At 43.2% G+C, this 22,248-nt stretch overlaps 1 protein-coding gene across 1 annotated transcript in view; it reads left to right on the top strand.

Moving 5' to 3' along the window:
• Positions 1-22,248, top strand: part of VPS53 (vacuolar protein sorting 53 homolog (S. cerevisiae)) — a 140,091-nt gene that overhangs the window by 115,080 nt on the left and 2,763 nt on the right. The window contains exons 19-21 of the mRNA XM_005858327.2: positions 5,614-5,762; positions 9,936-10,005; positions 20,315-20,452. Of these exons, the coding sequence (XP_005858389.1) occupies positions 5,614-5,762; positions 9,936-10,005; positions 20,315-20,452 (357 nt within the window). The remainder of the gene's footprint in view (positions 1-5,613; positions 5,763-9,935; positions 10,006-20,314; positions 20,453-22,248) is intronic.

Genomic DNA, 22,248 nt, shown 5'->3' with positions numbered 1-22,248 from the left:
GAGAGAGAGAGAGAGAGAGAGAGAGAGAGTGTTTTTGTTACTCCACTTTCTGGGTCTTTATTTTTTCCTTGGAGCTTGACCAAAGAGGTGAGAGAGTCCTTCCTCATCCTCTGCGCCACCATCACCACTTGCACATCATCTACATATGTACAACCTCCTGCTACATGTAGATTTTGCTTGCTCCAGGTCCTTCAGCTAATGCCAAGTTCATTTAGGGTGGTCACACTTCTTTTGGAAACCAACATGGTAAAATGGAAAGAACATGGACTTTGGAGTTAGATAAACCAATTTCTAATCTCAGCCCTGCTAACTTCTCAGTTATGCTTAATTAGGCAAGTCATTTATTGTCCTCTAGCCTATCTTATCATCTATAAAGTAGGAGTAATACCTCCTTCGCTGCATTATTATAAGCAATAAGTTCATGTGAAAATGGCAATCATGGTGCTTGGTATGTAACAGGTGGTCGAAAATATTCCTTCTCCCTTTTTATTTCCCATACTAGAGGCCCGGTGCCTTGGGGGGGGTTGCCCTCAGCCTGGCCTGCACCCTCTCACAGTCTGGGAGCCTTCGGGGGATGTCTGACTGCCACGGAGGTGGGAGAGGCTCCCACCACCGCCACTGCGCTCACCAGCCGTGAGCCCGCCTTCTGACTAAGCGGTGCTCCCCCTCTGGGAGCACACTGACCACCAGGGGGCAGCTCCTGCGTTGAGCGCCTGCCCCTTGCTGGTCAGTGTGCATCATAGCAACCGGTCGTTCCGCCATTCGGTCGATTTGCATATTATGCTTTTATTATATAGGATAGTATTTGGTCTACTGCTGTCCATGCAAAAGGCACCTATAAATATAGCAGATGCTTGTTGTATGAATAAGAGTAACCCAGACAAGCACTAAAGTGTGCACGTGTGTGTGTGTGCATGTGCATGTTTATGTGTGGCAGTTGCTTGGGCCAGTGTCTAAACTCTAACACTAGATTCCTATTGCCTGAAATGTTCCCATAATCCAAATGTCTGAGTCTGTGCTCTCTATGTCTCTAGTCCCATGATCAAAATGAATAGGTGGAAACTTGAATTTTCAGTTGAGTAATATTTGAGGAGACCTCTCAGTTGAGGAGACCTCTTTCCAAGCTTTATATAGCCATAGAGAAAGCAAAGCTTCATGGTAAGCTAGTTGGGAGCTCTGTTCTCTAATGAGTGGATTGGTCAGAATTCTCTGCTACCATAGGCTCTTAATAGGAAGTGATTATCTCCCAACCTTCCTGTGACAACCTGTGAAGTGTCAACATCAACCACACACTCCTTCCTGGAGCGGCAGAAACCATGGGCAGCGGTGATGCCTGGGCCCCACAACCTCTCCCTGTGGCTACATGTGGGGTCCTGGAGGCTCTAGCATCGTTACCTTGGTTGTTTCCTTGCTTATGTTTCTATCAATCCTACATCTTAGTTTCTACTTCTTTGCAGACTGTTTTCCTTGTGGTTTATATAGTGTCAGTAGTATTCTATGCCACCCCTCACCCTAACAAAAAGCACAAAAGGAGCCCTAGCCAGTTTGGCTCAATGGAAAGAGCATCAGCCTGCAGACTGATGCTCTTTCTGGTCAAGGGCATATACTTCGGTTGCAGGCTAGCTCCCAAGCCCTGGTCGGGGAGCCTGCAGGAGGCAACCAATCAGTGTGTCTCTCATGTAGATCTTTCTCTCTGTGTCTTTCCCCCTCCCTTCCACTCTCTCTAAAAATCAATGGAAAAATATCCTAGGGTGAAGGATCAATAAGAAAAAAACACACAAGAAAGCTTTAAGTATGGAGAGGTACATTTTAAATGTCAGGTGCCACATTCACTTGGAAAATTGGGAGTCTTATTTCTATGGATGGCTTTTCATGATGTTTGTTCTTCCAATGTAAGCTGCTCTTCTTTCTTTCTCTCATTCTCTCTCTCTCTCTCTCTCTCTCTCTCTCTGAAAGGGTACTTTGCTTGACCGCTATATATTTCATTAGTTTTTGGTGGGTTTTTTTGTTTGTTTGTTTTTTTTTTGAGAAACTGGGCTTACCTTGAACTTAGGCCCAGTAAATGGTTTTATTTTATTTGTAATTGTTTTTTAGTAAGTGTCTAGGGAGCACCCTGGTGTAGTACTTGGTCTTTAGACAGATCTGGGTTGTCCCCACCATTTACCAGCTGTGTAACCTTGGACAAGTCACCTAACGTCTTTGAGTTTTCTCATTTATAAGATTGTGAGGAGAGCTATATGAGGTCACGTATGAAAAGTAAATGAGATGATGTGTGCAAAGTGCCAGGCAAAGCGACCTGAACATAGTAGGTCTAATGCAGGTGTCTTGGGACATTCAAGTTACAACCCCAAACCCAAGCCTTCCAGGCTGGATGATGGTAAGCATTAACCATCTGAGGCAATGACTAGACTGAATCACTGCCAACTATATATTGCAATTTAAAAATAAAATAGAAAACATGACGATAACTTTCTTTGTTCTCCAGTACTTTAGGGTGTTTCAGTACTTCATTATTAAGCTGACTTAAACTTAAAATCATGAATCCACTTGACTTTTGCTAATACTTCTGTTAACTTGACCAGTGGCATCATAACTGGCTAAAGTATTAAAGCAAATTAGATCTTTTCACATGTATTCCAAATGCAGACACTGACATGGCCAGTGGTGATCAAGAGAAGTTAGCTTGCCCTTGCCAGTTGGTTGAGCATCGTCATCCTGTCACACATTTGATCCCTGGTTAGGGCAACATACCCACGTTGCGGGTTTGATCCCTGGTCAAGGTGGGTATGGGAAGCAACTGATCGATGTGTCTGTCTGTCTGTCTGTCTCTCTCTCTCCTTTTCCCACTCCCTTTCTCTCTAACATTAATAAAAGATATTTTTAAAAAGATTTTTAAAAAGAGAGAAGTTAGTTCACCAGCAGGAACTTGAAGTCCCACATCCCATGTCCCCTGTTTGTCTTGCTTCAGAGTTGCTTTGAAACCAATGACAGGGCATGTCACCACCTTCTTTTGTGGTCTTCTATTAATGGAGAACCATAATGTTTAGACAATTGTTTATTCACTTTTTGAGATGTTGAAATATAAAATGCTGCCAACTTGGAAAACAGTAGTCATTGCTGTGGAAGCGCTCATGTCGCTTGGAGGGTATCAGGCTCCTTTCCCAGTTGCCGTGTTTACCTGAGCGTTCTGCTCCCGGTGTTGCTGCAGCGCTGGGGAAACAAGGTGAAGTGTAGACACGGACAGTTCCTGTCAGTGGTGGCCTCGCTCATGAGCTCATTTAGTTGCCTGGGATGCCACTGTTGGGATGGATCGAATCTCTAACATCTGATGGAAAAGGAAGCCTCTTGAATAAGATCGAAGAGAATGAGGGAAATATTACACATAACCAATGCATTAGAATATAAAGTCAGTTCATATTAGACTTTCCATTCTTTCTCCAGTGTTTGTTTCTAATTTTTCCCCAGTAAAAAATTAGAAACCTTCTATGTCCAGAGCCTCATTGTGAAAACTTGCTCAAGACCTATTGTCTCTGGGCCTTGGTTTTTTTACCTGTAAAACGAAGGTGGAGGTTCCTTCCTGCTTTTTTATGGTTCTTTGTTTATACGTATCTGAAGCTTTTAGAAGGTAAATATCTCCTGATTTAAAGAAACATTAAGACAAAACAAAGTCACTTGAGCTTCCAGGAGCTGGGGAATCATCTGTGTACAGTACACTTCCTTTAAACACTTTCGCTCCGTATTGAATTTTTCCTCTCCCCAAGTGCTCTATAAAAACAGTGCTTTCTTGCCAGAGACATCAAGGCCTCAGAACTACTGCCCTCCTTCTATGAACACATTATATGGTTTGCATTTGGCTTATGATCTTTGCACAGACAGCCCAGCTCCATTCTGAGAGGCTGACTCAGCAGAGTTCCTCCGGCACATTCCCAATGTCGTCGGGCTTGGAGGCCACCCCCGCCAGCCTCCGGGCAGGCGATGCTGCCTCTCTTCTCCTGTGCGGACCCATGGGGAAGAGGCACTACAGCATCACTTCCTTCTCCATTTTATTTATTTAAAATATATATACATATATATATATTTTATTTCAGAGAGGAAGGGAGAGGGAGAAGGAGAGAGACAGAAACATCAGTGATGAGAGAATCATTGATCGGCTCCTCCTGCACACCCCCTAGAGCAGCGGTTCTCAACCTGTGGGTCGCGACCCCTTTGGCGGTCAAATGATCCTTTCACAGGGGTCGCCTAAGACCATCCTGCATATCATATATTTACATTACGATTCATAACAGTAGCAACGAAAATAATTTTATGGTTGGGTCACAACATGAGGAACTGTATTTAAAGGGCCAGAAGGTTGAGAACCATTGCCCTAGGGAGATCGAGCCTGTAACCCGGGCATGTGCTCTTGATGGGAATCCAACCCGGTTCCCTTCAGTCTGCAGGCCAACACTCTATCCACTGAGCCAAACCAGCTAGGGCTCTTCTTCCGTCTTATTGTAGATGTTTTCCCTGCTTCTCCTCAGGCTGTTGGAGCTTGAGCAGAGCAGGTCTCATTTGGTCCACAGCCTGATTAGGACCACCTCAGTCCTCTCAGTGACCCGCCTCTCTCCCGCCCTTGCTATCCACACAGTCCCTGGGCCTTTCCTGCCTGTTCCCGTCACTGTCTTGCCCTCTGACCTGCTCTCGGGTTGCCAGGGAGCCCTCTCCTTTTCTTTGGTTGCAATCCCAGCATAACCCCAAAGGTTTTAGGCGTAAGAATCTGAATGTGTTATTGTGGAAAATGTCACTGATACACAGTAGTAGAGAAGACAGTATATTGAACCTCGTGTACCCGTCACCCAGCTTCACCAATCTTGTTTCATCTACTCCTTCCAACCCCAGGTTATTTGGAAGCAATTCTCACATCACATATCATTTCTGGTTTTTCCTTTTTTTAAAAAACTCCTGTCCAACTGGTGCCACTCAGTTGGTTGAGCATCATCCCATGCACCGAAGGTGGTGGGTTTGATTTTCAGTCAGGGTGCATACCCAGGTTGTGGGTTTGATCCCCAGTTGGAGTGCTTATGGGAGGCAACCAATCGATGTGATATTTCTCCTCTCTCTCTCTCTCTCTCTCTCTCTCTCTCTCTCTCTTTCTATAAAGTTAATTTTAAGAACTCCTCCCAGTTTGCTTGAGAGAAAGGCATAAGTTAACTGTCATCCCAGCACCTTTCTGGCCTCCCAGGCCCCCAGTCTGCGCAGAGGTGGATGTGCCTCCCCTCCCTCCCACAGTCCCTTCTGGTGGAACAGCTGACAGAAGAATAGGATCCAGGCCACCTGCCTGGTGCGGGTTTCTAGCCACTTAGATGGGAAGGGAGGCTGCTTCAAGCATGAGGAGGACAGGGATGGAAAAGATGCCTGAGTCACACCTTGCTGTCAAAGATAAGGTGGGCGCACTTGTTTTGATTCACAGTGAGCCACTACCAGTCGGGTAAGACATGTTCCCCGAAACAAAATGGCAGCCGTGATAGCAAGCTGTGGCCTCATTTCCACTCCCGGGCCCCTTCCCTGGGAACAGGTAAGGCTGTCCTCCTGTGAGGCATCTAAAGGCTTGTCCCGTCCTGTCTTTGTTTTCAGATGCAGTGGCAGAACGTAGAGCACGTTGGTGACCAGAGCCCCTATGTCACCTCTGTCATTCTTCACATTAAGCAGAACGTGCCCATCATCCGTGACAACCTGGCTTCAACACGGAAATACTTCACTCAGTTCTGCATTAAATTTGCAAAGTAAGTCCGGGAGCATTCTCATCACTGGGTTGTTTGGGGCCATGCTCATGATCCAGGTGTCCCCACCTCCAGCTAGGGCTTATTCTGGTTGCGGCAGGCAAACTAATTTTTTTGTACCCAAAAGAAGCATAGTAATAAATCCACTAAAGTCATAGATAACAGGAACAGCAATGTGATCACCAACCACGTCAAGGCAAATAGAAATGTGATGAGGGGATCCTGTCATTTGGAATTATGTGGAAATAACTACGTCCCCACCCCCTGGTTTGAATAATTAAAATTCTTTTTCAGTGATTTCATATATACATTTTGTCTCCCCAATGAGATTATAAGCTTTTTAAGGGTAGGAACCATCAGTTCTGTTTCTTTTGACTCTTCTCTTCCTCCCTCATAGTAGCTATTACTGTGGCTCCAGAATTCATCCACTTGTGGATGTCCTTGAGTCCAGGGAAGGTACTAGAAATTAGGACGGGAGAGTCAGGGAACAAGCACTGAGCTGATGCCTTCCTACCGCATCCTGGGGTGCGGCCATTTCGGCTTGGTGTGTTGAAGCAGGGAAATAGTTTAGTCAGCGTCTGGCTGTAGCGCTGTTTCCCCCGAGACCAGATAACGTAGAGGGTCAGTGCCTCCTCTGACCAATTATCAAACAAGCACTTTGGCAAACTTCTCAGGAAAGGGCTTCAGGAAGGTCAGCCCAGTCCAAGCTACTGTATTTGGGTTGTTCTCATCCAAGTCCCGAAGGATGATTTCGGACTCCAAGTTTCTGTCCTCCCCAAATATCTCCCTGTTTGTATTCAATTAAGGCTTTTCTTCTCCCTCACAAATAAATCCCTAAGGAACAACAATTATGGAGTGGCTATGGCGTCAGCTTCAGTTTCCAGTTTGTCAAGAAAAGATCGAGTGGCCTCTCCAGGGAGGCGTTAATGTTTGCAGTATGGCGATGGACCGGGATTGACATTCCCTTCGCTCTCTGGGTGCTCATTAGTGTGTGTTGAAAGTATGGCTGATAAATCATATGGTGACACTCCCCATAGCCCCTGGTAGAAACAGTATATCTGTGAAAATTTACTGTGGCCAAAAATCTCCAGTGTGGTCGCCCGGGTCTGATTGAGCTAGCGTTGAGTGAATTTACTCGGCTGGTCCCGGCACCAGCCTCACATTCTCTCAGAGCCCTTTCATTTTATTACTAAGCCCATCCTGGGTGAGCTGGGAATAGGATGCCCATCTCTCACATCTGGAAAAGTTTGACCTGTGATCTAGAAAATGGCTTTCTGATTTAATCCGTGGTACCCTCTCATCCTTCTAGAATCCCAGTGGAAGATTAGAAATCTCAGAGGTGGGCGTTTCCCCAGCCAAGAGCAATAGCTGCCACCTGACCCCGCCCCCCCTCCAGGGGATGGAGAAGCGCTTAGCAGTTGCCCACCCCATTGCTGGGACTTTTCCTAAAAAAATATGTTCCTGGTCTCCCTATTTCCCTCACCCAACCCAGTAGACTAGCAGACAGAGCCAGTTCAAGGGTACAGCCGAAGCCTACTCTAGTGTAAAGTGACATAGGTTGTGTACTACGTGTACCATTGCAATTAGTCACGGATTCAGTCTCGCTTTCTTATTTGGCCTGGCTCTGGTTTGAAGAATCCCTTCTAAATAGTCCCTATTCTCCCTCCTGATCAGCTATCTCTGGAGTTTAAGTTCCTTTCCCTTTAACTTCCTTTCCTGTCCCACCAATGCAAAGCTATGATGTTTTCTTTTGCCTCCATTTGGTCTCTGCAGCAACAGTCTTTCCTGGTTAGACATCAAGATCACCCCCCTGAGTCCTAGCTGGTTTGGCTCAGTGGCTAGATTGTTGGCCTGAGGACTGAAAGGGTCCCAGGCTCAATTCTGGACAAGGGCACATGCCTGGGTTGGTGGCTCAAGCCCCAGTAGGGGACATGCAGGAGGCAGCCAATCAATGATTCTCTCTCATCATTGATGTTTCTATCCCTCTCTCCCTCTCCCTTCTTCTCTGAAATCAATAAAAATGTATTTTTTAAAAAAGAAGAAAAAAAAAGATCGCCCCCTTGATTAAAACTACTAAGTGACTTCTTGTCTGCTAAGCTGATTCTTCTCTGTTCAGTTATGGAGATAATAAGACAAATCTCTTTATAGTTATTGGGAGGATGAAATGAGAAGTCAGGTGTAAACTTCCTGATAGAGTGCTAGTGCCAAGCTGACATTCAAAAAGTGGTAGCCACTATCATTACTGTTTAGTATTTATTCAACATGCATTCAGTGGAACCTGCTATGACTCCGTCACAGAATTAAGTGCTTTGACTTAATAGACGTCGTCCCTATTTTCATTTGCCTTACAGTCAAGTAGAGGGAAACAGACATGTGAGCAAATAAAGTAGGTTAGATGTTAGATGAGTGGTCTGTGGACTCTAGATATGGTAGAAAGAATACAGTGACTGAGGAAAGGCTTTATAGAAGACATGTCCTTGAGCAGAGTCCAAGAGACATATGTGCACTGACCCACAAGGCCGTGGAGAAGAGGGTTCCAGGCAGAGGGAGTGGTGTAAGCAACGGCACAGAGGCATTAAGTAGCCCGCAGAACTATGGGATCTGCAAGTAGTTCAGCCAGTTGAAGCGTAGGGTGCTTAGCATGATGAGGTTGGAGACAGAGAGTCTAGACAACCAGGAAGGCCTTGTCTGCAACCCTACAAGAGTTTTGATCAGAGGAAGGTCTTGAAAATATTTGCATTTGAAATAAATCCCTTTGGCTGAAGATGGATTAGAAAGGATGAGGCTGAAGGCTGGGAGACCAGTTAGGAAACAATGGAAAGAGCTCCAGTGAGAGAGGGCAGCAGCAGTGGGAGTGGTCGGAGGGGTGGATGTGAGAGTTTAGGGAAGAGCTGGTAGCTGATTGGATATTGGGGTTGAGAGCAGGGGAGCTGTCTCGGTAGCTCTCGGTTTCTGACTTTGGTGAGTGAGATCCAGTCAGCTGAGCCTGGATTCCGAGGCGGGGCTGCGTCGTGGATGTGCTGGGGTTGAGGTGTCACTGGGCCATTCCAGTGGGATGTCCGGTAAGTCATTAGATACTAGAGCTGGCACAAGTGTACAGGAAAAGATGCAGAGAGATCAGAGAGGAAGGAAGTCACACGTCTGAGAGCAGCATTTAAAGAGTGAGAAGAGAGGTGCTAGCCAGCCTTTGCCTTGACCTACAAATCCTGCTTTGTTGCCATTGGGCCTCCTTTGGTCATGGGCCATATGACACCTCCAGCTCTGTCACTCTGGACCTGGCCTTGATTATAGGCATTTGTAGTTCGCACACTTTCCATTCTGCACCAGCACAACCAGCTTTCCCTACTCAGGCCTCTATAAGCCCCCCTGACCATTAAAGTTTCATTGTCTTTTTCCCCAAACAAGCATCATTATTAGTTCACTTGACCCAGTTTGCCCTTCAATCCCCAATCAATTGGGGGAGATCATATAGTCTATTCCTGATCTGACAGTTATTCCCCTAACAATTACTTCCTGTTTTTACATTTAAGAGCCCATAACTACCTCATGTATATGTCACTCTCATATCTGTTAGGATGTTTTCAGTTACTGGTAATAGAAGCTCTGACTCGAACTGATGCATACAGAAGGTAACCTTTCTATTCCATATAAATGCAAGGATGGTTGGTTCAGTGGTTCAGCAGTGTCATCAAGGACCCAGGTTCTTTCCCTACCCTGCTCTCCTTGGGATTGGCTTCATCTTCAGAATGGTGGCAAAATGGCTGCTTTCATAAACAAATACAAGAATACCCTAAAGAAGGAGAGAGTCTTGCCTCAGCCATGCAGTAAAACCCTTCCCTCCAGTCTGATTGGGCCTGATTAGAGCATGTTTCCATCTCAGGACCAACAACAGTTACCAAGGGAATCCCACACTCTGACTGACTAAGCTCACTAGAATTCAGCTCTGTAGTTTAGGAGGGATCAACTTTCCCCTGGCATCCCAAGGCCATGTGTACCTAAATACAACCAGGGCTTTGGCTGGGAAGAAAAAGAAAGCAATGGTTGCTGGTAGGCCACAGACTTGTCTCCTTGGTTTCTCAGTTCCCTGATGGAAGGAAGTGGGGCCTTGAAATTTTTTCTACAGTTCTTTACAGAAGACAGAATAAGCCTAATTTGTCACTTCTTTTTTATCCACAGCTCCTTCATTCCCAAGTTCATCACCCACCTCTTCAAGTGCAAGCCAATTAGCATGGTGGGAGCAGAACAGGTGAGATGAAATTGGTGTAGGGTCTTTCTTTATGGCTTTGGTCGTAGATCCAATACATATCTTCCTAGTACAGATCTGCTCTGGAGAAATGAAATTGCTGATTTTCCCTAATTGGGCATTGATGGCTTAATTCAGTCATCTGTTTATTTTAAAAACTAAAGGCCCAGTGCATGAAATTCGTGTGCTGGAGGGGGGTTGTCCCTCAGCCCAGCCTGCACCCTCTCCAATCTGGGACCCCCCGGGGGATGTCCAACTGCCGGTTTAGGCCTCATCCCACAGTCGGACATCCCTCTCACAATCCGGGACTGCTGGCTCCCAACTACTCACCTGCCTGATTGCCCCTAACCGCTTCTGCCTGCCAGCCTGATCACCCCCTAACCACTTCCCTGCCAGCCTGGTCTCCCCTAACTGCCCTCCCCTGCTAGCTATCTTGTGACAACATGGGGCGGCCCATCTTGTGTGAGGGTGTGATGGTCAATTTGCATATTACCTCTTTATTATATAGGATTTTTGTTAAGCACCTACCAAGTACCCAGGCATTGTTCTAGGTACAGGGTTAATGCCACAGTGAACAAGACAGAAAAGATCTCACCTTTATGATATTTATATTCTAGTAAGAAAAGACAGATAATGTACAGTTTAACAAGAAATTAGAAGGTAAGTATGCTAAAGTGTATAAAACTAAGTTATGTGAAAGAATATCTGGGGCTTGAGAAGAACGAGGCAAAGTCCAGGAGGAGGGAGCAGCAAAGGCTTGGATGATTTTGGATCCCGTGCTGGGGCCGAGACCACTTGAGAGTAGCAAAGAAAGGCTTATCTTTTTGGTACTGAGAAACTCTGTCCACCTCCCTCAGGAAGCCTTCCTTGATTAGCCTACTTCATTCACCTGGATGCTGTGCCTCAAGACATCTCTTCATAGGCTCTATCAGCTCAGCACTAATGAATTGAGTTATAAGCTACAGCAAAGTCATCTCTTTTCAACTCCCACCTACTCAGATTGCCCGAAGTGTGAGCAGTTTGAGTTCAGAGAGCAGTTTAAGCTACTGTTAAAGAAACAATAATATTCAGCCCCTAATTCTCTAAAAAACATCTACTTAGATGCACACTATTCATATACTGATCATAAATGATTCTCATATATTCATTCTCTAGGCCTCTACCTAGCAATACTTAGTGAACCTATTTCAGTTACTTTTTTATATTTGAAAGAACTCAAACTACATTTTTAAGAAAGAAGTTTCTATAATTCATGCCATTTCTAGAACTCCTGCTCTTCCATCAAATTAGTCACCTTGGCAGAGGCTCAGCCCTCTCCCAGCTCAGTGACTTGCCCTCACATTGGGCTCTTGGCTGTGCTGGTCCAGCATGCCTCAGGAAGACGGCAAGTTGGCATGTGCCCCAGTGCATCATGGGTCTCTCATGAAGCATCAAAGCCAGAGATGTGATCTCTGTGAATATCAGGAATCTCTCAAATCTCATAAGTTCTGTATTCTTTGTGAGTGAGTGGCCTTCCTAAGTTATGAAAAGGCAGGATGGTGCGAGCATTAAGGTCATGAGCTCCAGAATCACAGAGGTCTGAGGCTGAATCCTGTCTGTAGCATAGCAGCTGCTTGTCCTTAGGTGAGTTCCTTAACCTCCCAGCACTTTAGAGTTCTCATCTATAAGATGGGGATAATCCTAGTACCGCCTCCCAGGGTGGTTACAGGGATTAAACAGATAATGCACCTAAAGTGCTTGGACCAGTGTCTGGCATGGGACAAGCCCTCAACAAATGCCACCTCTTACTAAGTTAAGCTTCCTCAGACCAGGGACATGACTTTGTTTCTGCTTTCATTTCCCACCTCCCTGCAGAGTAGCATCTAGCCAATGTTTGCTGGCTGTCTGGCTGGCCAGCTTTGACCAGAGTCAAAAATAAAGGGGTGGGCAAAAGAAGGTTTACAGTTGTAATACAATAATTAATAAATAATAACACAAGAATAAGCTGTTTTATGTACTCACAACGGTAAACCTACATTTGCCCCACCCTGTATTATCTCAGAAAAATGTCCTGGGAGGTTGCATGGATTCTGACACTGACTGTGTCTGTAGCGTTTCAGTGACTCTTGCATGTCATAAGCATAGAACTAATTCTCTCCAATAGAAACAGCAGCCTAATGGCCCAACATGTTGTCTCATTAGCACATGGTTCATTAGCTCATGGTTACTGGGAATTGATTCTGCTCACCTCACTGTTGTGTGTAATCAGAGAGGATGCTGGGCGATTAGATCGGTGTATCTGGAAGAGGCTTCAGCATTCTCAGTTACGGGGTTTCTGTCTCCAGACATGATGAAGCCACTGGGACACATTTGACTCATTGGGAACATGTTTCCAGAGAGTGCAGCTTTGCCCGGCCTCACTAGCTGACTTAGTGTCCGATAACCATGGTATTTTCATATCGTCACATAAATCCAATATCATATCTATTTTCCCCAGACTTTCTCTTCTTTAAAAAGTATGTTAAAATAATCAGCTCAGTTTCAAAGCTCGTATCTTCAGAAGAATATCAATTTAGCCAGTCTTGACTCCTGCTTTGAGATATGAATGAGAAAACCATCTGTGAAAGTGGAGTTTTACTTTCTCAGACAAATATGAGTTGGTGGTAAGGAGCCTGGACCTCAGCAGGCTCAGCCTGGGGGAGGGTATGGGTGGGAACGAAAGGGCAGCGTGGTCCTCAAAGGAGTCCCGTGTAAAGTTCAGGTTTCGCTGGGTCCATGCTGGCCCTGAATGTCTGGGCTTAAAAATCCAAGCAGTCGTGTAGCCAGAGGTCTGATCACTCAGGCAACAGAACCATAGGAATCAAGAAGTTAACAAAGAGATGGTCAAAGGCTGAGGTCTTTGAACACATTCTGCCTCAGGTCTTGTAGTGGCTGGAATCCAACCTTTAATAAAAACTGTGAAATGCAAAGCTAAGGTTTAGCCTAGTCTCAGCTGCCTCTGCTTCCCCACACAGGTACTAGACCCTAAATTTAGATTCTACTTTAATGCTTGTGCTGAAAATAGGGACGGAGACATTTCCCTCCTCTTCATTCTCTCCCTGATTACTGTGAAAGTGAATTCTTTATCTGGGGCCCTAGAGTCCTCTTGAGCAATTGCAAGGGCATGTAGAACTGAACCATACTGGTATTTGTGATGTTTCTTGCTAGTTGTGATTTTCAGAGAATCTTGTGGGATTCGCAGGGTCATTAATTAGTCTTATGGCCATGGTATCTATGACTGAGCGCACAGCAGAAATGGAATCCATTCGCAAAACTTACCATAGAGGAAGCAGCACTCTATGGTATAGGGAAGAGAACCCTGAGACTTGGGGTCCAGTGCTCCCTCTGCTGTTAATGGTCCCTTTGATCAAAGCAGTTGCTTCTCTGCTTTGAGCTCAGGTTCTTTGTGTTAAAATAAGAGCACTGAACCAGACACTCTCATACGCCCCTCTTAGTCTGTCATAAGATGGAGTCTAAATATTTAAAGCAACATTATTCATGTCTGTGAAGTTATCTCATTTTCCTTTGTGTTATCTTTATATCTTATATTGACTTTCTATTGTGGTAAAACATATAATTTACCATTTTAGCCATTTCTAAGTGTACAGTTCGGTAGTATTAAGTACATTCACATTGTTGTTTTACCATCCCCACCTCCAGACCTTTTTCATCTTCTCAAACTGCAACTCCATTCCCATTAAACACTGACTCCCCATTCTGCCGTCCCCCACCTCCTTGCAAACACCATTCTACTTTCTGTCTCTATGACTATGACTGCTCTAGGAACCTCATATAAGTAGAATCATATAATGTCTGTCCTATGGTGTCTGGCTTATTTCACTTAGCATGTTGTCAGGGTTTATCCATGTTGTAATATGTTTCAGAATTTTCTTTTTATGGCTGAATAATATTCCATTTGATCATACTCACTTTTAAATTCACATAATTCAAAACCATATGTAAAAATTATGTTTAGAGAAAATTTTAGACATTTTTTAAAAGCCCAAGCACCAAGGACAGAGAAAGGAGAATCAGGTGATTGTACACATGGCAGTTGGAAAAATGAGCAAGTACGATGGTTATTCTGAGGTTCAGTTCTTCTCAGTAAATCTCCAGATGGCAGAGTGTTTTTAAGCACTCTTTTAAAAAAACAAAACAAAACATGGATTGATAAAATTTAATTCCCATATTCACGACAGATTTAAAAAATCTTAAACTAGAGACACAAGGAAATTGTTAAATCTGATAAACGGTAAAATACAAAAATCTTAGGAGAGCATATGGATTACATGGGTAAATTCATTTGTCAAGATTGTAAAATTAAGAATTGGGGGGTAGCCGAAACCGGTTTGGCTCAGTGGAAAAATACAAAAATCTTAGGAGAGGGTATGGATTACATGGGTAAATTCATTTGTCAAGATTGTAAAATTAAGAATTGTGGGGTAAGGAAGCAGCCACTGGTAAGGCACGAGCGTGGTCATGTGGTTGCTGGTCACTGCTGCCACCCTTCCCGCCCTGTTCTTTTTATGGTTGGTCCAGCTGGTTCCTCGAGCGCCCAGCAGAGACTGAGGGAGAGAACAGGGCTGGGAAGAAAAGAAAAGAATTGTGGGTAAATAAAATACACATATAGTAAACACAGGATTATTTTACATTGGGAATCTCTTAAGACTTTCTGAACATACAATTCATATTTCAAGGATTGCAGTATTCTATTTTTACATTTTTCATTAAAGGCATTTTTTTAAAAAACTCTAAAAAAAAAAAAGAATTGTGCATTTCAATGTATGTAAGTTTTACCTCAAAACTTGGCCCACCCACTTATCATATCTTGCACTGTCTGTTCTGTGCTTCCTCATTGAAGAACTTTGCAATACATATGGTTCTTTAGCTTCTAGGAGTATGCCTTCATCTTATCTACTCAAGCTTTTCATCACTACCAATAGTTATAGTGTCCCCCCAAGAGTAGGAGGTGCATTAGGAAGTAAACCCCTCTAAACTTTCCATTGCTGGGTAATGATGACTTTTCCCAAGCATAGTCCTGGCCAGCCCTGTACCCCAGTAGCCCTTTAAAAACATGAGCCACTACCCCCAAAATTATCTCTAAGACTCCAACAAATTTGGCCAATGGCCCCCTCTTGTCCAGTGCCTCATGCCAAAGGAGATGAACTCTTAGCTATTTTCAAATATAACAATCAGCAGATTTTCAAGATAAATGGGGTCTTTCACCTTCACTTCCCACAGACAACTAGTCTGTCAGACTAGGTCCTGCCTTTTCTGGCTGCATTGCTTTATGTAAAACTTAAGACCAAGATTTCTCTCTCTTCAGCTGTCTGGTGTGGACAGAATTTTATTGGTTGGCCAGGGATTGAAAATGTCATATCTCCAGATATGGGAGACGGTAGAAAATTATGTCTGGTTCATTCAAAACTCTTTCTGTCATAAGTCTATATAATTTTTTGTGCATATAATATATCTCTGAGAAGTAGAAAGTATAGAAAAAATAGAAAGTTTCCCATTAAGTTTTTAAATATAATCATTGATTTTCTTTCCTATCAACAAAAGAAATATTTTCAGTTAACAAAAGTATAGGAAATGTCAAGCATACCAGCTCACCACTCAGTCAAATCTTAATACGCTTCCACATTTGCTCTAGATTTGTTTTATATAAAGTAAAATCACCACAGTTATTGCTGAAGCCCCCTGGGGACCCTATCCTGCCATTCCCCTCCCTGCATACCCAGAGTTAACTACTCTTCTGATTTTGATTTTTATCATTCCCATATGTGTTTTGATATGTTACATATATATTCACAAATGATATTTAATTTTGTTTTACATATATTTGAACTTTATAAAAATGGTACTTTGTATATCATTTCCCCACTTGCTTTGTTTTGCCCAACATAATGTTTTTTGAGATTTAACCATGTTGATATATGTTGTTTGAGTTCATTCATTTTAATTTCAGTATCATTCCATTGCATGAATGTGCCACCATTTCTTTATCCATTCTACTGTTGATGGATATTTTTAGGTTATTTCCAGTCTTTTGCTTTTACAAACAGTGGATGCAGGAAACATTTTTTAACATGGGCAAGAATTTCTCTAAAGGATATGGGTGCTGTGTTGTGGGTTATGCATAACTTCAAATTGTGTGTGTGTATTACTGAATTTTACCCTAAGTGCTTTAATTAATTTATACTCTCACTGTAGTATGAATTTTCTTATACTATATCCATGCCAACACTTGGTATTATCAACCTTTTACTTTTGCCTATCTGATGAGTATGAAATGGCATACAATTGTGGTTTTAATTTGCACTTACTGGATTATTGATAAGGTTAACTATTATTTCACATGCCTTGTGAACACCTGAGTTTCTGTTTTTGTGAATTGTCTCTTCAGATCTTTGTCCCATTATTGTTGTTACTATTGCTTTGGGGTTTGCTGATATTTTATGGGTTTACTAAAATCTGTGTGTGTCTTGAATATTATTTCTTTGCCAGTATTGCAGATACTGTCTCCCAGTTTCTGCTTTTACTTTATTTTGATACAGACTTATTTTAAGTAGATTTTTCTGTCTTTCCTTTGTTTCACATTCTTCTCTACCCATAGTAATAAAAATAATCTTTATTTTCTTCTTAAAGTTTGTCTTTTTATATCTGGGTGCTTGATCTACCTGGAATTTAGCTTACTCATTCTTTTCTTTTCTTTTTTTAGTATATTTTTATTGATTTTAGAGAGGAAGAGAGAGAGAAACATCAATGATGAGAGAGAATCATTGATTGGCTGCCTCCTGCACACCCCACACTGGGGATTGAGCCTGCAACCTGGGCATGTGCCCTGACCAGGAATCGAACCATGACCTGGTTCATAGATGGACGCTCAACCACTGAGCCATGCTGGCCAGGCTTACTCATTCTTTAGAGGCATGTACAGGGTTACCTCTGAGGAAGAGAGTGGCTCTGGGAAGTGTTCTAATGTTGAGCTCTTTGTATGGGTCTCGGGCAGCCTACACTCATCTCTCCTCTGCATACTTGAGTACCTTTCTCTGTGGGCCTACGGCCTTTTCAAAAAGCAAATACTAAGAAAGTAAGAATTTCCATATCTGGAAACCTAGAAAAATCCAATTGCCCTAGCTCTTTCCTGGTCTGCAGTTGAATGACCTACAGAGTTTAAGGCATTGGCCACATTACTATGTGAAATTGCTCTTTCTTTAGTGTATCTTCCTCACCATTTTTTTTTAAATTGAGGCTTTTTTTTTTTAACAGAAGTTTAAGGTTCACAGCTAAATTGAGGGACAGGTACAGAGTTCCCATATACCCTCTGCCCCCACATAGCCTCTTCCATTATCAACATCCTCAACAGAGCGGTGCATTTGTTGCAATTGATGAGCCTACCTTGAAACATCATTGTTAACTCAGAGTCTATAGTTTACATTAGGGTCCACACTTAGTGTTGTACATTCGTACATTCTATGAGTTTGGACAAATGTGTAATGATGTATCCACTCTTATAGCATCATACAGGGTGGCTTCACTGCTCTAAAAATCCTCTGTGCTCCACCTGTTCGTCTCACCCACCATCCCCAACTCCTGGCAACCACTGATCTGTTTACTGTCTCCATAGTTTTGCCTTTTCCAGGTGTCATAGTTGGAATCATACAGTATGTACCCTTTTCAGACTGGCTTCTTTCATTTAGCAACATGCATTTAAGATTCCTCCATGTCTTTTCATGACTGCATAGCTCCTTTTTTTTAAAGAGCAGAATAATATTCTGTTTTGTGGATGTACCACAATCTATCCATTCAGCTACTGAAGGACATCTGGCAATTATGAATAAAGCTATTAAAAATCTCTGTGTGCAGATTTTGTGTGGACATAAGTTTTCAACTCCTTTGAGTCTCTACCCAGGAGCAGGATCGCTGAGTGACAGTCCTTTTTCGGATGTGCCTTTTGCAGATGTTTTCCCAGTCCCTAGCTCGCCTTCTCATTCCCTCGACAGTGTCTTTTGCAGAGGATAACTTCTTCATTTTAGTGAAGTCCAGCCTATCAGTTATTTCTTTCATGGGTCATGGCTTTGAGGTTATATCTAAAAAGTCATCACCATACCCAAGGTCATCTAGGTTTTCTCCTCTGTGATCCACTTTGAATTAATTTTTGTGAAGGGTGTAAGATCTCTTCTTTTTTCTTTTCTTTTCTTTTTTGCATGTAGTTGTCCACTTGTTCCCGGAGCATTTGCTGAAAAGACTGTCTGCCCCATTGTCTTGCCTTGCTCCTTTGTGAAAGATTAGCTGACTACATTAGCGGGGTCTGTTTCTGGGCTCTCTGTTCTGCTCTGTTGATCTGTTTGTCTATTCTTGCACCAATAACATACTGTCTTAACTACTGTACCTTTATAATAAGTCTTGAAGTCAGGGTAATGTCAGTTCTCCAACTTTGTTCTTTTCCTTCAATATTGTATTGGGTTTTGGGGTCTTTTGTATCTCCATATAAACTTCAGAATCAGTTTGTCAATACATCACCATGTTTTGAGAATAATATTTCCATTTAAGTTATTCCAAGTAAAACATTAATATGTTCTCCAAATTTTATACTATTATCAAAATTATAATCACCATGACCATTCATAGTGTCTACCTTTAGTCATTAGTTCTCCCGTCTGTAAGAAAATGCAGGGAGAATGAGCACCTGTGGGTGTCCTAACGCCCAGGGGTCCCTTTTCATCCCTGCTTGATATTGCTATGCAAGGCTTTCCTAGAGGAGCTGACAGTGCAGATAGAGCAAGCCTTGTCCTGAACATAAGATTGGCCATCAGAGTTGTGGTGGTGGTGATGGGACTGTCACCCACTGCTACCTTGTCTGGTTGATGGGCATGCGTTTCTGTTCTCCTAGACCAGTGGTCAGCAAACTGCAGCTCGGCAAACCGCGGCTCGCGAGCCACATGCGGCTCTTTGGCCCCTTCAGTGTGGCTCTTCCACAAAATACTGGCTCTTCCACAAAATGCCTACTTCTGCGCATGGGCCACGAAGTTTCAATCGCACTGTACGTGCGCTCCCGCACATGGTATTTGTGGAAGAGCCACACTCAAGGGGCCAAAGAGCCGCATGTGGCTCGCGAGTCGGTTTGCCGGCCACTGTCCTAGACTATCTGAACAGGCCACAGTGTATTAGGCTTCAGCCATACCAGTGCCCCCTGGTTGTCAAGAGCAACAGCAGGTCAGCAGGAAACAGTATGAGGTCGAAGCCAACGCTGCCCTGAGGCACCTAACCTAGGCAGCTGGGGAGGGAACTATAGCCTCTCCACTTGTCATCTGACCCCACCCATCCTTCGAGATACTTTTAGCAAATTATCTAACCTCTGGGCCTTTGATTTTCTTATCTATAAAATGGGAATAGTAAATACCTACAGGCCAGGGTCTTCTAAAGACATTCCTAGCATCTTTCCTGGCAATTGGTGGGCAATCAGGAAAGTTGACCTCCTTCCAAATAGTTAGCATTAAGGAGAACAATAACAAAGGGCAGATTGTTCTAAGAGACTAATATTTAAATTTGGCTTTGTCTCCTACATCCTCACTAGCGTTCAGAGAAATTCAAAATACGGCAATACTGAGTACCGTTTTTGCCTGTTGAATAAGCAAGATTTTTATGAGTTTTCTGTGCCAGGGAGGGTGAGTCTGCACCACTGGCAGATGTAAACAGGTACATTCCATTTGGAAAGCAGTTCAAGATATGTGTCAAGAACCTCAAAAATGTTCTTGTCCTTTGATCTGTCCCCAAGACTCTCACCTAAGGAAATGCGATTGATAGACCTGGAATTTTATGTAAAAAGCCATTCAGCACAGCATTCATTATTTATAATAAAAATCTAGAAACAAATTACAGGGGAATGGTTAAATATGTTAAAGTTACACACACAGAGAGTACTCTATAACCATTACAAATCACGATATTTAAAGACTGCTAAGATGGGAAAATAGAATTCAAAAACTTCATATACTGAGTGGAAAAAACAGATCATAAAACTATGTACAGTATAATTTTAGTTTTTTTATACATCCATACAGACTGGTAGGAATCATACCACATTGTTACTGTGGCTTCTTGTTACTTTTTTCCTGGGTAATGGGAGTTATAACTGATGTGTTTTCTTTTATATTTGTTTATTTTCCAAATTTTCTCCAGCGAGGATGTATTACATTTAAAATCAGGACAATGTTATTAATCAGCATGGGTACACAGGATGTTGTTGTCCATAGGAAGTGACTAGTAATATTCTGCTTTGCTCCCACAGCTGCTGCTGGACACCCATTCCCTGAAGATGGTCCTGCTCGATCTGCCTTCCATTGGCTCCCAGGTGGTGAGGAAAGCACCTGCCAGTTACACTAAGATTGTTGTGAAAGGCATGACCCGGGCGGAGATGATCCTCAAGGTAGGGCCTGTGTTTCCTTGTCAAAGAGGGCTGGTTGCCTGATTGCTTATTCCAAGGAGGACTGGTTTTGAAAGCACGGATCAGCGCCTATCCCCGCCAGTCCCAAAGGATTGTCCACATTCTTTGGCGGGACTAGGATTTGGCCTCATCAGACATTGTTGAAAATCAGTGGACAGTTCCTTGGGGGTCAGTAAATCTTCCTGACAAATGAATTCTTCATTGTAATGGGATTCCCTTGTAGTAAGATTTGGCCAAGATTGGAAGTTAGGTGGGTGTCTGAGAATCAGTGTCTAAGTCAGGGGTCTCTTTGCTGCTCAGCAGGAATTTCCAGCCCAACTCTCAGTTACTCCCTTTCACATAAGCCCTTTGGCTTCCAAACTCTGCAACTTGACAAGAACTCCGAACAGATGTTTCAGTAACTGACTAATCAGCGAATGGGCTTTCTAAAGCCCCATTTAACAAAATATTATATGTGGGGTGATGTTGCGAATGGCTGAAGCTTTAAGCATCTGCATCAGATTTTCACCTGTACTTGTTGAGAAGAGAGGGAAGAAAGCTATAGAACAAATGGAACTATCAGGGAATGCTCCTAAAATTCCAGGGCCTGCAGGCTCTCCAGGTCTGTCTCCCAAACAGAATGACTCCGATGACAGCGGGAGGAAAAGGAGCAGTGGGACCTGAGACAGTGGAGGTGACAGGAGAGGGCCCTGCACGGACCTGCAGCTTCTGGCCCGAGGAAATGGGCGGCAGCCTGATCGTCGGTCTCCAGCCAGTTTACTCCCAGGGGGCGGAGCAGAGTTTGCAAATTATCTGCAGAGGATTTCTTTCTCCTTTTAATATTTTTAGCTTTTTGCAAATAACATATATTTTCTCCATGTTTCCTAAGTATAATAAAATATCACCCTTAGTGAATTTGTACCTTAGGTACAAATATTTATAAAATAATGAACACCAGTTTCCCCAGATTAGCGTGAGAGTGAACACATGCTGAAACAATTGTGATTTTATTCCCTGACAGAAAAACAATCTTGAGTATATTTTAATGGCTAAAAAAGAAAGTCATTCAAGTTTCATGTTTATTAAAAAAATGTGACTTTATCTTTGCTTCATGAATTTTGTACTTTGAAATGGAGGAATGACATTTAGACATTTCTACAGAGAATTTCTGAGTGAACTACTCCTTGCCACTCTGAGTTCCATGCTCAGGAATTCAAAACAAAGCCAGTCTGCTGGAGGAAGCGAGCCAGACGCTGCGTTTCAAAACCAAGTGGAAATGAATGCGAGGACTGGGATGCCATTACTTCCCTTCGGCTTGTATATTACTCGGATGTAGTTAAATGAAGTTCCAGATTTTAAGTCTTGAAAAGAGTGAGGCAGCTTTGGGGTTTTTGATTTTGAGAAAATCTACTTAAGTCAGTGCCTTTTGTTTCCAGTCCTCAGGAACAATGATATGTCAAGACAAAATGAGCAGGTACCACAAAACCACAAAATATCTCAAATAGGAGATCCTCTAACACAGTGTTTCCCAGATGGTCCTGACATTTACAAACATCATCTGGGACCCAACCCAGGCCCTCAGAGTCTTCAGAGGAGGGGCTTAGGGATCTGCACTTAAAAAGCCGTCTAGCCCTAGTCGGTTTGGCTCAGTGAATAGAGCGTCGGCCTGCAGACTCAAGGGTCCCGGCTTGGATTCTGATCAAGAGCACATGCCCAGGTTGCAGGCTCGATTCCCAGTAGGGGGGTGCAGGAAGCAGCCGATCAGTGATTCTCTCTCATCATTGATGTTTCTCTCTCTC

Source organism: Myotis brandtii, unplaced genomic scaffold (genome assembly GCF_000412655.1).
Source record: "Myotis brandtii unplaced genomic scaffold, ASM41265v1 scaffold1167, whole genome shotgun sequence".
Classification (NCBI taxonomy): Eukaryota; Metazoa; Chordata; class Mammalia; order Chiroptera; family Vespertilionidae; genus Myotis; species Myotis brandtii.
The sequence above is the reverse complement of the archived record's forward strand: the minus strand, read 5'-3'. Positions and strand labels throughout refer to the sequence as shown.